We start from the raw sequence: 17,680 nt of genomic DNA, 5'->3' as shown, positions 1-17,680 counted from the left end.
AAGCAGGGCTGTTGATGCAGAGGGGGGTCTGGTTCTGGTCCAGTCTCTTCCGGGTCCAGTACCGGCTCGGTTCTGAAGCAGGGTAAACAGGTTGGGTTGTCTTTCCAAGTTAAATTCACTAGTTCTAGCTCTAGCATTGGTCAGAGTTCAATGGGTCCAGTTCTTGTACGGGTTAAATAGATGCAATACTGGTCAGGGTTAAATGGGTCCAGTTCTGGGCTGTGTTCAATGGGTCCAGTTCTTGTACGGGTTAAATAGATGCAGTACTGGTCAGGGCTGAATGGGTCCAGTTCTTGTACGGGTTAAATAGATGCAGTACTGTTAAATAGATGCAGTACTGGTCAGGGTTAAATGGGTCCAGTTTTGGGCTGGTTCAATGGGTCCAGCAAAACTTGGTCCAGGATAAAAGTGCCCAGTTCTGGTCTGGGTTAAATAGGGGCAGTACTTGTCTGGGTTGAATGGGTCCAGTTCTAGTATAGTGTAAATGGGTGCAGTACTGGTCTGGGTTTGAATGGGTCCAGTTCTAGTATAGTGTAAATGGGTGCAGTACTGGTCTGGGTTGAATGGGTCCAGTTCTAGTATAGTGTAAATGGGTGCAGTACTTGTCTGGGTTGAATGGGTCCAGTTCTAGTGTAGTGTAAATGGGTGCAGTACTGGTCTGGGTTGAATGGGTCCAGTTCTAGTATAGTGTAAATGGGTGCAGTACTGGTCTGGGTTGAATGGGTCCAGTTCTAGTATAATGTAAATGGGTGCAGTACTGGTCTGGGTTGAATGGGTCCAGTTCTAGTATAGTGTAAATGGGTGCAGTACTGGTCTGGGTTGAATGGGTCCAGTTCTAGTATAGTGTAAATGGGTGCAGTACTGGTCTGGGTTGAATGTGTCCAGTTGTAGTATAGTGTAAATGGGTGCAGTACTGGTCTGGGTTGAATGGGTCCAGTTCTAGTATAGTGTAAATGGGTGCAGTACTGGTCTGGGTTGAATGGGTCCAGTTCTAGTATAGTGTAAATGGGTGCAGTACTGGTCTGGGTTGAATGTGTCCAATTCTAGTATAGTGTAAATGAGTGCAGTACTGGTCTGGGTTGAATGGGTCCAGTTTAACTTCTGTTTAAGTCCAGGATAAAGGTGTTGTGGCTAAATGGGTCTAGTTATAGAATGGGTTAAACACGGGGCAGTGCTGGTCTGGTCTGAATGGGTCCAGTTCTGGTCTGGTTTAAATGTATTCAATTATCATCTCTTGTTCTTGTTAGATGGATGCAGTACTGGTCCAGGTTGTCTGAGTCTAGTTCTAGTATGGGCTAAACAGGGTGCTGCACTGGTCTGGAATGGATTTGGTTCTGGTTCAGGAAAATTGGGTTTAAGTTGGGTCTGATTCTGGTCTAAAGTTAAATGAGTCTAGGTCTGTTCTGGGTTGTTCTAGGCTAACCCTAAAAGGGTTCGGTTAGAGTTTAGTTCTAGTCCAGGATAAATGGTCTGGTTCATGTGTAGGTTTTGTTCTAGGTTCTGGTCTGGGTTGAAATTATTTGGTTCTTGTATAATTCTGGTCCAGGATAAATGGGTCTGGTTCTGGTCTGGGTTAAGTGAGTTTGGTTCTGGTCTGGGTAAAATGAGTCCAGTTTTGGTCTGGGATAAATGAGTTGGTTCTTGTCTGGTTTAAAAGGGTCTGGTTCTGGTCTAGGTAAAATGAGTCCCGTTCTGGTCTGGGATTAATGAGTGGGTTCTTGTCTGGGTTAAAAGGGTCTGGTTCTGGTGAAGTCCTGGTTCAGGATAGGTTCAGTTAGAGTTTAGTTCTAGTCCAGGATAAATGGATCTGGTTCATATGTAGGCTTTGTTCTGGGCTGGGATAAATGAGTTTAGTTCTTGTGTAGTTCTGGTTCAGGATACATGGGTCTGGTCCTGGTCTGGGGTGGGTGAGTTTGGTTCTGGTCTGGGATTTATGAGTATGGTTCTTGTCTGGGTTAAAAGGGTCTGGTTCTGGTGAAGTCCTGGTTCAGGATAGAAGGGTCTGGTTTGGAATGGGTCTGGTGCTGGATCTGTTTCTGGAAGCCCGATATTTTTGCAGGAGCCATGCAGGGAGATGGAGTACACAGGGAAGGAAGCGAAAGCACTCCTTTTCTCATCCGAAGCGAAAGCACTCCTTTTCTCATCCATCCGTCTTTTCTGCATCTTTTCTTCCAGCCCACGCTCGGTTCTCCGCCACTCGCGTTCCGCAGCTCGTATTTCCCCTCATGCACGCGACTCTTTCTTGGAGTGCGGCTTGTTGCCCAGCAGAGCGTCGATCTCGCCGACCGTCTGAGGTGTCATCTGAGAGAGCACCTGCAGAGGGAGAGCACAGAGAGAACGTAAATGACAGACGGCGCAGAACTGGATCCCTAAAGCGGAGGGTCTCCAGCGTTCCACAGCCAGGAGCCTCTCTGTGATGTGCAGCTTTTAGCTTTTAGCAATCTGCTAAACACTCGAGAAGGGTTCTCGAGTACAGGCAATGGTTCTACGTTCTACATAGAACCCTAACAACTCAAGCATTTCAATGCATGCGTGTGTGTGTGTGTGTGTGTTTGAAATAATCACACCACCAAACTCAATATTTTTCCATTATATTTGGTGGTGTGATTATTTGTCCAATGTATCCTCAAACCTTTGGACACGCCCCCTCATCAGTGAGTTCATTGCTGACACAGGGGTTCACACCCAGCTTGTACGATCTCCATAGAGATAATCACTCCGCCAAACCGAATATTTTTTCATTTACAGCAGCACTTAAAAATGAAGGTTCGAACATGGAAGGAGAACCGTAGAAAACAATTTTGGTTGAAACAGGGGGTCTCGAAAGGTTCTGCAGCTAGGGACCCCTCTGTGATATGTGAGTTCAGCTGCTTTAAGGACCCCCTGTGTCACCCCCAGCTTGTACAAACAGAATGCTCTGGAGCAGCTGTGAGTACATGACCCGTAAGGTCACCGTGCCCAGTGCTGATCATGAGCCGGAGGGGTATAAAGCTCCCCAGCCTGGGGAGAAGTGGGATTCTCTGGAGCTCCATCCAAGACCTTGGGATGAGTTGGAGTGGCAGATTGTTCGTAGTATACTAGGGCTATATGCAATCAATACCTCCTCACAGCAATGTTTTAACATCGAGTGTAAAGCCTTCCAAGAGGAGTAGAGGCCGTTGCTGCATTTTTACTACCCTGGAAACACTGGATCAGCAGGTGTCTACAAACTTCTGGCCAAAAATAGTAGTCATGAGTGTATAGTTTATATGTACAATGTATATATATATAAATACATATGTATAATTATAAGTGTGTGTGTGTGTGTTGATAAAAGACTGAAGATCTGTTTTTCAGAATTCTTCAGGATGTTACAGCATTTCTAATGGATTTGAATTAGTGTGTGTGTGTGTGTGTGTGTGTGTGTGTTACCCGTAGGGGCGCCCAGGTCTCCAGTAGCTGATCTGTGTTTGAGACGCCCAATAAAACAGAACTAACACCTTCACTGCGTAAACACCAAGCTGCACCAGAGAGAGAGAGAGAGAGAGAGAGAGAGAGAGAGAAGGACGAGAGACAATGCTTTGATATAGAGGTATATCTGTATTCACATCACACACAATACTGATGTTCAGCCACAGCAGGACTGACACAAAATTAGCATTTATAGCCTAAATGTAGTTCCTTTACTGAGAGCTACAGATAATAACCATCCAGAAATATCAAATACAAATGCCTTATTATTATTATTATTATTATTATTATTATTAAGAATTAGAATGTGATTTGACAGCAGCACAGTGTGATCTATATGGGAACGTCCGACCCTGTCCAGCAGTAGATGGCAGACAGCGCACACTGCAGCATTACAACATAGAAACATACTGACAATACACTGTCACTTTCTGAAATGCTGCAGTACTCACACACACACACACACACACCACACACACACTCACCGATAGCAAGTTGTGCAGCAGTGCAGCCCAGCCGGTCAGCCAGCAGATGGAGCTCTTTGATTTTGGCCAGCTGTCTGCGGCCCTCTTCACTATACACCCCGCTCCTTCAACCACTGATAACCCTGACACACACACACTTGCACACACACACAGTTCGGTTAGTTTTTAAGGGGGCTTTCCGTTGACCTCAGTAAATCATCTAATACTGCAGCTGTGTAACACACAGATCACAGACAAAACTGCACCATGTCCCAAAAGTTTATGGACAAGCAGTGTGTCTACGGGTGGGCTGAGGTGGGACGCTGGCCCATCTAATTAAGGCTCTGAATAAAATCTCTGCTATAGGTATTTAGGGAGTGTTCATAGGTCATCAAAACTGCTCCGCGATCCTATTGGCTGTCGGCTGTTTTGAATGTATGGGTTAGTCAGTGCTCCTCCTTTTCATTATCACAGAACCTGGACACTTCTCCACACTTGCCATACTGACTTGCGCATTGAGCTGTGGAGCAGTGGAGAAACTGTGTTCTCCATCCAATAGTTTTGTCCATATAGTGTATCCTACACACACAGATTCCTGTAAAGCCTGAGGTGTTCAGACATGTTATGGATGTGCCCAGCACTCTTAAACACTGATGGCGAGCAGAGAGAGAGAGAGAGAGAGAGAGCTGCTCTAATCAGAGCCGGGCGGTAGCTTTAAGCTGTTTACGCTCTGCCAGCCATTAGCCTGAGGAATAACAACTCACACACTACTGACAGCTGCCCTCACACCCGCAAATACGGAGCTGTGAGGAGTGCATATGGAGAAAGAGAGAGAGAGAGAGAGAGAGAGAGAGAGAGAGAGAGAGAGAGGGAGGGAGAGAGAGAGGAGAGAGAGAGAGGGAGGAGAGAGGGAGGGAGGAGAGAGAGAGAGAGAGAGAGAGAGAGAGGGAGGAGAAGAGAGAGAGAGGAGAGGGAGAGAGGGAGAGAGAAAGAGAGAGAGAGAGAGAGAGAGAGGGAGGGAGAGAGAGAGAGAGGAGGGAGAGAGGGAGGGAGGAGAGAGAGAGAGAGAGAGAGAGAGAGAGAGGGGGGGAGAGAGAGAGAGAGAGAGAGAGAGAGAGGGAGGGAGAGAGGGAGGGAGGAAAGAAACATGACTCACTTTCATAGCAGCTCTAGAACATTCAGGAACGCCATCGCTGTATTTTCCTGTGATCAGCCCACACGCTAACGGAGACCAGGTCATCGCTCCAACACCTGAGAGAGAGAGAGAGAGAGAGACGGGGAAGAAAAGGGGGGAGAGTCAGTATGAGTCAGTACAGACTCTGTAGGAGTCAGTATGGAGTCTGTAAGCATCAGATGGAGTCTGTAGGAGTCAGTATGGAGTCTGTAAGTCAGAGGGAGTCAGTATGGAGTCTGTAAGAGTCAGATGGAGTCTGTAGGAGTCAGTATGGAGTCTGTAAGAGTCAGAGGGAGTCAGTATGGAGTCTGTAAGAGTCAGATGGAGTCTGTAGGAGTCAGTATGAAGTCTGTAAGAGTCAGAGGGAGTCAGTATGGAGTCTGTAAGAGTCAGATGGAGTCTGTAGGAGTCAGTATGGAGTCTGTAAGTCAGAGGGAGTCAGTATGGAGTCTGTAAGAGTCAGATGGAGTCTGTAGGAGTCAGTATGGAGTCTGTAAGAGTCAGAGGGAGTCAGTATGGAGTCTGTAAGAGTCAGATGGAGTCTGTAGGAGTCAGTATGAAGTCTGTAAGAGTCAGAGGGAGTCAGTATGGAGTCTGTAAGAGTCAAATGGAGTCTGTAGGAGTCAGATGGAGTCAGTAGGAGTCAGTATGGAGTCTGTAAGAGTCAGAGGGAGTCAGAGGGAGTCAGTATGGAGTCAGTAGGAGTCGGTATGGAGTCTGTAAGCATCAGATGGAGTCTGTAGAGTCAGTATGGAATCTGTAAGAGTCAGAGGAGTCAGTATGGAGTCTGTAGAGTCAGATGGAGTCTGTAGGAGTCAGATGGAGTCAGTAGGAGTCGGTATGGAGTCAGTAGGAGTCGGTATGGAGTCTGTAAGCATCAGATGGAGTCTGTAGGAGTCAGTATGGAATCTGTAAGAGTCAGAGGGAGTCAGTATAGAGTCTGTAAGAGTCAGATGGAGTCTGTAAGAGTCAGATGAGTCAGTATGGAGTCTGTAAGAGTCAGATGGAGTCTGTAGGAGTCAGATGGAGTCAGTAGGAGTCAGAATGGAGTCTGTACGAGTCAGTATAGAGTCTGCAAGAGTCAGATGGAGTCTGTAAGAGTTAGTATAGAGTCTGCAAGAGTCAGATGGAGTCTGTAAGAGTCAGATGGAGTCTGTAGGAGTCAGATGGAGTCAGTATGGAGTCTTTTAAGAGTCAGATGGAGTCTGTAGGAGTCAGATGGAGTTTGTAAGAGTCAGTATGAGTTTGTAAGATTCAGATGGAGTCTGTACGAGTCAGATTGGGTCTGTATGAGTCAATATGAAGTCTGTAGGAGTCAGAATGGAGTTTGTAAGATTCAGATGGAGTCTGTAGGAGTCAGTATAGAGTCTGTAAGAGTCAGATGGAGTCTGTAAGAGTCAGATGGAGTCTGTAGTAGTCAGATGGAGTCTGTAGGAGTCAGTATAGAGTCTGCAAGAGTCAGATGGAGTCTGTAAGAGTCAGATGGAGTCTGTAGGAGTCAGTATGGAGTCTGTAGGAGTCAGATGGAGTTTGTAAGAGTCAGTATTGAGTTTGTAAGATTCAGATGGAGTCTGTACAAGTCAGATTGGGTCTGTACGAGTCAGTATGAAGTCTGTAGGAGTCAGAATGGAGTTTGTAAGATTCAGATGGAGTCAGTGTAGAGTCTGTAAGAGTCAGATGGAGTCTGTAAGAGTCGATGGAGTCTGTAGTAGTCAGATGGAGTTTGTAAGAGTCAGATGGAGTCGGTATGGAGTCTGTAGTAGACAGATGGAGTCTGTAAGAGTCAGATGGAGTCTGTAGGAGTCAGATGGAGTCTGTAGGAGTCAGTATAGAGTCTGTAGGAGCCGGTATGGAGTCTGTAGGAGTCAGTATAGAGTCTGTAAGAGTCAGATGGAGTCAGTAAGAGTCGGTATGAAGGCGCTGCTTTCTGCCCCGTTTTAATCAGACCTCATTCCAAACAATTAAAACTTCCCAAACAGAGAAACTAATTGATGTAAAATTGCTTCTGCTGGGAGGGAAGGAAGAAACCATTTCCTCGTCTAAATCAGTCTCTCAGTGACGATGCCTCTAATCTCTGGTGTAAAACAGTTTTTTTTTTAGAACTGAACAATTCCTCACAGATTAGCCTTAGTGAATGACGACACTGTGTGTGTGTGTGTGTGTGTGTGGTGAATATATTGGGGGTATATACTGAAAGTTACTGAGATGTTGTTCCTGTGCTGTTTCCTGTCAGTGAGGTAAAGTAAGTTTATGCTTACTGTTAGTTTAGTTACTTACACTGATTGTGTGGTAAAGTTCAGTGGTAGTAAAGTTCAGTGGTAGTCATGCAGTAACATTCTGGGTCCATTTACAGTTAAGTAAGTAACTGATTTCTGTAGTAAAATATACAGTTAATTAAGTAAGTTACAGTAACTGATTTAGTGGTAAAGTTTACAGGTAATTAATTAAGTTACAGTAACTGATTCTGTGGTAAAGTTTACAGGTAATTAATTAAGTTACAGTAACTGATTTTGTGTAAAGTTTACAGGTAATTAATTAAGTTACAGTAACTGATTTAGTGGTAAAGTTTACAGGTAATTAATTAAGTTACAGTAACTGATTTTGTGGTAAAGTTTATAGTTAATTCAGTTACAGTAACTGATTTAGTGGTAAAGTTTACAGGTAATTAATTAAGTTACAGTAACTGATTTTGTGGTACAGTTTACAGGTAATTAATTAAGTTACAGTAACTGATTTTGTGGTAAAGTTTACAGGTAATTAATTAAGTTACAGTAACTGTTTTAGTGGTAAAGCTTACAGGTAATTAATTAAGTTACAGTAACTGATTTTGTGGTAAAGTTTACAGGTAATTAATTAAGTTACAGTAACTGATTTTGTGGTAAAGTTTACAGGTAATTAATTAAGTTACAGTAACTGTTTTAGTGGTAAAGTTTTCAGGTAATTAATTATGTTACAGTAACTGATTTTGTGGTAAAGTTTACAAGTAATTAAGTTACAGTAGCTGATTTAGTGGTAAAGTTTACAGGTAATTAATTAAGTTACAGTAACTGTTTTAGTGGTAAAGTTTACAGGTAATTAATTATGTTACAGTAACTGATTTTGTGGTAAAGTTTACAAGTAATTAAGTTACAGTAGCTGATTTAGTGGTAAAGTTTACAGGTAATTATTAAGTTACAGTAACTGATTTTGTGGTCAAGTTTACAGGTAATTAATTACGTTACAATAACTGATTCTGTGGTAAAGTTTACAGGTAATTAATTAAGTTACAGTAACTGATTTTGTGGTAAAGTTTACAGGTAATTAATTAAGTTACAGTAACTGATTTTGTGGTAAAGTTTATAGTTAATTCAGTACAGTAACTGATTTTGTGGTAAAGTTAATTAAGTTACAATAAGTGATTTAGTGGTAAAGTTTACAGGTAATTAATTAAGTTACAGTAACTGATTTTGTGGTAAAGTTTATAGTGAATTCAGTTACAGTAACTGATTTTGTGGTAAAGTTTACAGGTAATTAATTAAGTTACAGTAACTGATTATGTGGTAAAGTTACAGGTAATTAATTAAGTTACAGTAACTGATTATGTGGTAAAGGTTACAGGTAATTAATTCAGTTACAGTAACTGATTCTGTGGTAAAGTTTACAGGTAATTAATTAAGTTACAGTAACTGATTTAGTGGTAAAGTTTACAGGTAATTAATAAAGGTTACAGTAACTGATTTTGTGGTATAGTTTACAGGTAATTAATTATGTTACAGTAACTGATTTTGTGGTACAGTTTACAGGTAATTAATTAAGTTACAGTAACTGATTTTGTGGTAAAGTTTACAGGTAATTATTAAGTTACAGTAACTGTTTTAGTGGTAAAGTTTACAGGTAATTAATTAAGTTACAGTAACTGATTTTGTGGTAAAGTTTACAGGTAATTAATTAAGTTACAGTAACTGTTTTAGTGGTAAAGTTTACAGGTAATTAATTAAGTTACAGTAACTGATTTTGTAGTCAAGTTTACAGGTAATTAATTACGTTACAATAACTGATTCTGTGGTAAAGTTTACAGGTAATTAATTAAGTTACAGTAACTGATTTTGTGGTAAAGTTTACAGATAATTAATTAAGTTACAGTAACTGATTTTGTGGTAAAGTTTATAGTTAAGTCAGTTAAAGTAACTGATTTTGTGGTAAAGTTAATTAAGTTACAATAACTGATTTAGTGGTAAAGTTTACAGGTAATTAATTAAGTTACAGTAACTGATTTTGTGGTAAAGTTTACAAGTAATTAAGTTACAATAACTGATTTAGTGGTAAAGTTTACAGGTAATTAATTAAGTTACAGTAACTGATTATGTGGTAAAGTTTACAGGTAATTAATTAAGTTACAGTAACTGATTTAGTGGTAAAGTTTACAGGTAATTAATTAAGTTACAGTAACTGATTTAGTGGTAAAGTTTACAGGTAATTAAGTTACAATAACTGATTTAGTGGTAAAGTTTACAGGTAATTAATTAAGTTACAGTAACTGCTTTTGTGGTCAAGTTTACAGGTAATTAATTACGTTACAATAACTGATTCTGTGGTAAAGTTTACAGGTTATTAATTAAATTACAGTAACTGATTTTGTGGTGAAGTTTACAGGTAATTAATTAAGTTACAGTAACTGATTTTGTGGTAAAGTTTACAAGTAATTAAGTTACAATAACTGATTTAGTGGTAAAGTTTACAGGTAATTAATTAAGTTACAGTAACTGATTATGTGGTAAAGTTTACAGGGGTAATTAATTAAGTTACAGTAACTGATTTTGTTTTAATGTTTACAGGTAATTAATTACGTTACAATAACTGATTCTGTGGTAAAGTTTACAGGTAATTAATTAAGTTACAGTAACTGATTTTGTGGTAAAGTTTACAGGTAATTAATTAAGTTACAGTAACTGATTTTATGTAAAGTTTTACAGGTAATTCAGTTACAGTAACTGATTTTGTGGTAAAGTTTACAGGTAATTAATTATGTTACAGTAACTGATTTTGTGGTACAGTTTACAGGTAATTAATTAAGTTACAGTAACTGTTTTAGTGGTAAGTTTACAGGTAATTAATTAAGTTACAGTAACTGATTTTGTGGTAAAGTTTACAGGTAATTAATTAAGTTACAGTAACTGTTTTAGTGGTAAAGTATTTACAGGTAATTAATTAAGTTACAGTAACTGATTTTGTAGTCAAGTTTTACAGGTAATTAATTACGTTACAATAACTGATTCTGTGGTAAAGTTTACAGGTAATTAATTAAGGTTACAGTAACTGATTTTGTGGTAAAGTTTACAGGTAATTAATTAAGTTACAGTAACTGATTTTGTGGTAAAGTTTATAGTTAATTCAGTTAAAGTAACTGATTTTGTGGTAAAGTTAATTAAGTTACAATAACTGATTTAGTGGTAAAGTTTACAGGTAATTAATTAAGTTACAGTAACTGATTTTGTGGTAAAGTTTATAGTGAATTCAGTTACAGTAACTGATTTAGTGGTAAAGTTTACAGGTAATTAATTAAGTTACAGTAACTGATTTTGTGGTAAAGTTTACAAGTAATTAAGTTACAATAACTGATTTAGTGGTAAAGTTTACAGGTAATTAATTAAGTTACAGTAACTGATTATGTGGTAATGTTTACAGGTAATTAATTAAGTTACAGTAACTGATTTAGTGGTAAAGGTTTACAGGTAATTAATTAAGTTACAGTAACTGATTTAGTGGTAAAGTTTACAGGTAATTAAGTTACAATAACTGATTTAGTGGTAAAGTTTACAGGTAATTAATTAAGTTACAGTAACTGCTTTTGTGGTCAAGTTTACAGGTAATTAATTACGTTACAATAACTGATTCTGTGGTAAAGTTTACAGGTTATTATTAAATTACAGTAACTGATTTTGTGGTAAAGTTTACAGGTTATTAATTAAGTTACAGTAACTGATTTTATGGTAAAGTTTACAGTTAATTCAGTTACAGTAACTAATTTTGTAGTAAAGTATACAGTTAATTCAGTTACAGTAACTGATTTTGTGGTAAAGTTTACAAGTAATTAATTAAGTTACAGTAAACTGATTTAGTGGTAAAGTTTACAGGTAATTAATTAAGTTACAGTAACTGATTTTGTGGTAAAGTTTACAGATAATTAATTAAGTTACAGTAACTGATTTTGTGGTACAGTTTACAGGTAATTAAGTTACAGTAACTGATTTTGTGGTCAAGTTTACAGGTAATTAATTAAGTTACAGTAACTGATTTTGTGGTAAAGTTTACAGATAATTAATTAAGTTACAGTAACTGATTTTGTGGTACAGTTTACAGGTAATTAAGTTACAGTAACTGATTTTGTGGTAAAGTTTATAGTTAATTCAGTTACAGTAACTGATTTTGTGGTAAAGTTTACAGGTAATTAATTAAGTTACAGTAACTGATTCTGTGGTAAAGTTTACAGGTAATTAATTAAGTTACAGTAACTGATTTTGTGGTAAAGTTTATAGTTAATTCAGTTACAGTAACTGATTTTGTGGTAAAGTTTACAGGTAATTAATTATGTTACAGTAACTGATTTTGTGGTAAAGTTTACAAGTAATTAAGTTACAGTAGCTGATTTAGTGGTAAAGTTTACAGGTAATTAATTAAGTTACAGTAACTGGTTTTTGTTTTAATGTTTACAGGTAATTAATTACGTTACAATAACTGATTCTGTGGTAAAGTTTACAGGTAATTAATTAAGTTACAGAAACTGATTTTGTGGTAAAGTTTACAGGTAATTAATTAAGTTACAGTAACTGATTTTATGGTAAAGTTTACAGGTAATTCAGTTACAGTAACTGATTTTGTAGTAAAGTTTACAGTTAATTCAGTTACAGTAACTGATTTTGTAGTAAAGTTTACAGTTAATTCAGTTTACAGTAACTGATTTTGTGGTAAAGTTTACAGGTAATTAATTAAGTTACAGTAACTGATTTTGTGGTAAAATTTATAGTTAATTCAGTTACAGTAACTGATTTTGTGGTAAAGTTTACAGGTAATTAATTAAGTTACAGTAACTGATTTTGTGGTAAAGTTTACAGGTAATTAATTAAGTTACAGTAACTGATTCTGTGGTAAAGTTTACAGGTAATTAATTATGTTACAGTAACTGATTTTGTGGTAAAGTTTACAAGTAATTAAGTTACAATAACTGATTTAGTGGTAAAGTTTAAAGGTAATTAATTAAGTTACAGTAACTGATTTTGTTTTAAAGTTTACAGGTAATGAATTACGTTACAATAACTGATTCTGTGGTAAAGTTTACAGGTAATTAATTAAGTTACAGTAACTGATTTTGTGGTAAGTTTACAGGTAATTAATTAAGTTACAGTAACTGATTTTATGGTAAAGTTTACAGTTAATTCAGTTACAGTAACTGATTTTGTAGTAAAGTTTACAGTTAATTCAGTTACAGTAACTGATTTTGGTGGTAAAGTTTACAGGTAATTATTCAGTTACAGTAACTGATTTTATGGTAAAGTTTACAGTTAATTAATTAAGTTACAGTAACTGATTTCGTGGTTTACAGGTTTAAAGGTAATTTCACGTTTGCAGTAAAGTTAGTTACCTTTACTGTACACTGTGTACTGTATACTTATTTTGTGATAAAGTGTATTTTCAGTTATTGTTAATTACACTCACCGATTTTGTGGTAAAGTTCAGGCAGCTGCACCTCCACTTTATCCCTCTGGAAATAGTGATACTCAGCCTGCTCACACACTGGGGGAATCAGGTTAAACTGCCGTGCTACTGAGTATGCCTCCTAGTGGGGGAGGACAGGAAAACACCATTTAAAGTCATTCTGAAACATCACAATTAAAACACTGCTCAGAATGACGTTCACTTAGACTTAGTCATTGATTAATGTGCTGGTAGTTTTTGAACGTTACTGATCATACCATGATCTCCATAGCGCTCCAGCGGGACGTCCCCCAGTACATGGCCATGCTTGGTTTATCACAAAAGTCATCGCTCGGACCACCTCTGCAAAACACATATATCATCGTCTAATTTTATATGAACCCTATATACTATATACTTTAATTGGAAAAGAGGTGAATTTGGCTTTGGTCAAAGCAGTTTGCAGATCAGTTTATAGATCACTGAAAAACAGGTAGATCACTAGTGATATGATTATTGATTATGGTATTGAAAACTGTGTGTGACTCACCTTCCATAGGACTGTTGACGTCGTTTCGATTGGCAAAGACAATGTCCACATAATCTAAACTGCAGCCTGGGACAAAGAGCCTCGAAGACCTGAAGAGAGTGAGGTCACTGTCGTCAGCACTTTATTCACAACCTCCATAATCAAGAACCATTTAACTGTATAGATAAACTGTATTGATTTAGGAGTGTTAGAATTCATTTTAATGGTAATTAATGATAATAAATTGAGAATTAAATGATCTCATGTAATAATAATTAAGTGAAAATTCATTTAAATAAAATGTAATGTCTGCTCTGTACAAACTGAGTAAAGTTTGTTCAGTCACATGTGTTATACAGTATTAGGTGTATAAAAAACTGTACTTAAATAAAAATTTGGAAACTGTAATAATTTTTAATCAAAATTAATCAATAATTAATTAATTAATTGATTAAGTGACCAGAAATATACACCTTTAATTTACCCCCAGTTTAACAGTAACAGTACCTTCAATAATGTGTTTTCTGGATAAGCCTCTCTCTGTCTCCGCCCTGCAGGTCAAAAATGGAAGTGTTAGAAGGTGCTTAAAGACCAGGGACCGAGTTCACGAAACATCTCCTCAATAAAAAAAAAATAAAACTTACATAGAATCTTATGATGAATACCAAGAATTTCACAGGCGTTGCCCTCGCTGACCAATTTGGGAAGTCCTACACCTGGGGCACCTGGACCCACCTGGAGCCACCTGGAGCCCACCTAGCCTACCGTTCCACTAATAAGAACCCACCTATGAGCATGCTGGCTGGGTTGTGCTGCATTTTACAGCTTATTACAAACAACTGGAGACACATTTTTCCCCATATTTCAGCTACGTCTGTGCAAAATAGAGGACAAACACAATTAAACTAAGCACACGAAAAAAGTTCAAACAAAAAGAAGCGTCGGTGGGAGGAACTTTTTTAACATTTCCTCCATCTCATTTTTAATCCTGTTAAATTAGACATTTTAAACTCATCATTTCTGAGGCTTACCTATCAAACTCTCAGAGTCTGAGACCTGTGAGACCGCCGAAAGATTAAGAACATGCTTAAAAATATATTTTTAAGAATATCAACAGCTTTGACTTATTTTCTGACGAGACAATAATAATAATTCTAAAGAAAATGTTTGAAGAATGATCTTAAGCATGAAGTTAAAAAAAAAAAAACGTTTATAATTCTGCTATTAACCCTGACTGTGCATTATTTGGTAACAGTTTAACTTATTTGGTGGAGTCCCACAGGGTTCTATTTTGGGGTCTATGAAACTGATGCTAATTATGAGAGTAATGCAGTTGTGAGGGTGAAGAACTGAAGTGTAGGCCTCTGTACAGGGTTTACGGAGTTAGGACAGTGAACTGAGCGAAGTGTCATGTGACCTTTTCAATCGGTAAGACAATGAAGGGCCCATATCCTACATCTTCCTTTCACTTTGTGTTTCCCCTAATATCTACGAATAATGTTTGTATGGGTTATAGTGGTTGCGTGCAGAGCCGGCCCAAAGCATACTTGAATTACGCGGCCGCTTAGGGCCCCAACGCCACCAGGGGGGCCCCCAAGAGCACCAAGATATCACGATAAAAAATACATATTTTAAAAATAACATTAAACAATAATGTGAAATTGTATTACAACAGCTAAAAGTTTTAAATAATTTTTATATTAATTTATTTTCATAGCTTGCCCACCCGATACTAGGTTAATCAATTCCTGCTGCTGGCTGCTGCTGCCCACCATTGGGCAGATGCAGATATGCGGCCGCTTGGGTGGGTCGATAAAGGCCCAGGCGCTTCAGCGTATTGCGCAATATCTCTCTCCCCTATGAAATGATGAAGCATCTGGTGCTGAGGTGGCTGTATGAGGGGCCCTATAAAGGCTTGGGCCGGCCCTGGTCGTGTGGGTCTACCCCCGCCTCTCGTCTATCCCCTAGAATTAAACAGGCTGCTTTCATTACTGGGCCTTTATGACTGATATATGTAAATGAGTTCTGTCCTGATGGCTGCTTTGTGTTGTACCTTGCTCAAAAACATATATACACATAACTGGAGAGTAAATGGGAGGGCCTAAATATGTTGGGTTTTATGACATCACAGAAACGGTGAATGGTGGGTTTTTGTGGTCTACTTTCCGTATTAGGATTGGATGGGACTGAGGGTGAAAGGGACATTCGGATTTCTGTGATATGAACCCTTTAAATATTTACTTCACTGTCCTCCCCAGTAGATCTTAGTGGTTACTACGAAACTGGATTCTCCTGCAAAAAAAAAAAAACAACAACAGTAATTGAAGGTGGGGAGAGAAATCCCCACAAAATCATTACACACTGCAGAGAGCAGCGCTGCCTGGTGTGGCATGCTGCAGCTCCGCTCTGCAGCAGCCGAAGACGAAGACAATGAATGCTGAACAACTTCTAAACACAGCAGATGGATGGAAACGCTGCTCTGTGTTTTTGGAGTGTTGGGTGGATTAATAGATGGAGAAGTAATCGGTCCAGCAGGTTATTCACATGCATATGAATGGCAGTGGAAATTGTGAGTAATGCAGTAACGGCTGGGGAATAAGGGCTCACACTCCAGCCTTTCTTCTTAATAATATTACCCAGAGTGATTTCAGCCCTGCAGAGAGAGAGAGAGAGAGAGAGAGAGAGGAGAGAGAGAGAGAGAGAGAGAGAGAGAGAACACTGTAAATAACAGTCGGCCGGGGGTTGAGCAATAAACCAGGACGGCTTCACATTTGTCATGTTTATGCAAAAAGATAAGAGAAGCAGAAAGATGGAGTGCAAGAAGGAGAATGAGCTCTCTGGAGTCCATCCATCCATCCAACCATCCATTCCACCCAACCATTCTCTAACTCTCATCCATCCATTCATTTATCCATTTATCCATCAATCTCCTCAACTCACCATCCAGCCACCCACTCATCCATCTTCCATCTATCCATGCATCCATCCATCCATTTATCTATCTATCCATCAATCTCAGTGTCTATCCATCCAGCCATATATCCGTCTCTGCACGTCCCCACCCATCCATCCATGTCGTTATCTCTCCATCTATCCATCTACCCATTAATCTCTTCAATACCATCCAACCCATCTATCCATCTTTTATCCCATCCATTATCCACATCACCTCTCCATCTATTCATTCCTTTACTCATTCATCTATACACCAACCATCACTTCATCTATCCCCTCTTCATTATATACTCATTCTTTTATCCACATCCATTCATCATTCATCCATTATTCATCAATGACTTGCTCCATCATTCCATTCATCTATCTCCATCCATCTACACCTTCTCATCACCATCTACTCCACCCCTCCATTCATTCATCCATCCACCATGGTTTCATCCATCCCCCATTTATCCTTCCATCCACCATACCTTCAATCCATCCCCCCCATTCATTAATCCATCCACCAAACCTTCATCCATCCCCCCATTCATCCATCCATCCACCATACCTTCATCCATCCCTCCATTATTAATCCATCCATCCACCACACCTTCATCCATACCCCCATTCATTAACCATCCACCACACCTTCAACCATCCACCATACCTTCATCCATCCCCCCAATCATCCATCCATCCACCATACCTTCATCCATCCCTCCATTAATTATCCATCCCATCCACCACAACTTCATCCATCCCTACATTCATTCATCCATCCACCACACCTTCATCCATCCCTCCATTCATTCATCCATCCCACAAACCTTCAATCATCCATCCACCATACCTTCATCCATCCCCCCATTCATTAATCCATCCATCCACCACACCTTCATCCATCCCTCCATTAATTAATCCATCCATCCACCACACCTTCATCCATCCCTACATTCATTCATCCATCCACCACACCTTCATCCATCCCTCCATTCATTCATCCATCCACCATACCTTCATCCATCCATCCATTCATTCATCCATCCACCAAACCTTCATCCATCCCTCCATTCATTAATCCATCCATCCACCACAACCTCTCATCCATCCCTCCATTCATTAATTCCAACCACCCACACCTTCATACCATCCCCCATTCATCCACCCATCCACCATTACCTTCATCCATCCCTCCATTCATCCATCCATCCACCATACCTTCATCCATCCCTCCATTCATTAATCCATCCACCATACCTCATCCATCCACCACACCTTCATCCATTCCTCCATTCATTAATCCATCCACCACAACCTTCATCCATCAACCATACCTTCATCCATCCCTCCATTCATTCATCATCAACATACCTTCATCCATCCCTCCATTCATTCATCCATCACCACACCTTCATCCATCCCTCCATTCATTCATCCATCCACCACACCTTC

The 17,680-nt window shown here is 39.0% G+C and overlaps 1 protein-coding gene across 1 annotated transcript in view; it reads right to left on the bottom strand.

The window, feature by feature from the left end:
• Window positions 1-2,125: 2,125 nt before the first annotated feature.
• LOC140571509 (voltage-gated potassium channel subunit beta-3) overlaps window positions 2,126-17,680 on the bottom strand; it is a 17,925-nt gene continuing 2,370 nt past the window's right edge. The window contains 13 exon segments of the mRNA XM_072692690.1: window positions 2,126-2,313; window positions 3,412-3,500; window positions 3,936-4,032; window positions 4,034-4,057; window positions 5,071-5,165; window positions 12,781-12,901; window positions 13,038-13,087; window positions 13,090-13,122; window positions 13,310-13,373; window positions 13,376-13,398; window positions 13,796-13,839; window positions 15,535-15,580; window positions 15,898-15,941. Coding sequence (XP_072548791.1) covers window positions 2,224-2,313; window positions 3,412-3,500; window positions 3,936-4,032; window positions 4,034-4,057; window positions 5,071-5,165; window positions 12,781-12,901; window positions 13,038-13,087; window positions 13,090-13,122; window positions 13,310-13,373; window positions 13,376-13,398; window positions 13,796-13,839; window positions 15,535-15,580; window positions 15,898-15,941 — 820 coding nt within the window. The 3' untranslated portion in view covers window positions 2,126-2,223.

This window comes from Salminus brasiliensis, chromosome 1, assembly GCF_030463535.1.
Source record: "Salminus brasiliensis chromosome 1, fSalBra1.hap2, whole genome shotgun sequence".
Lineage (NCBI taxonomy): Eukaryota > Metazoa > Chordata > Actinopteri > Characiformes > Bryconidae > Salminus > Salminus brasiliensis.
This window is presented reverse-complemented; position numbering and strand designations above follow the sequence as displayed.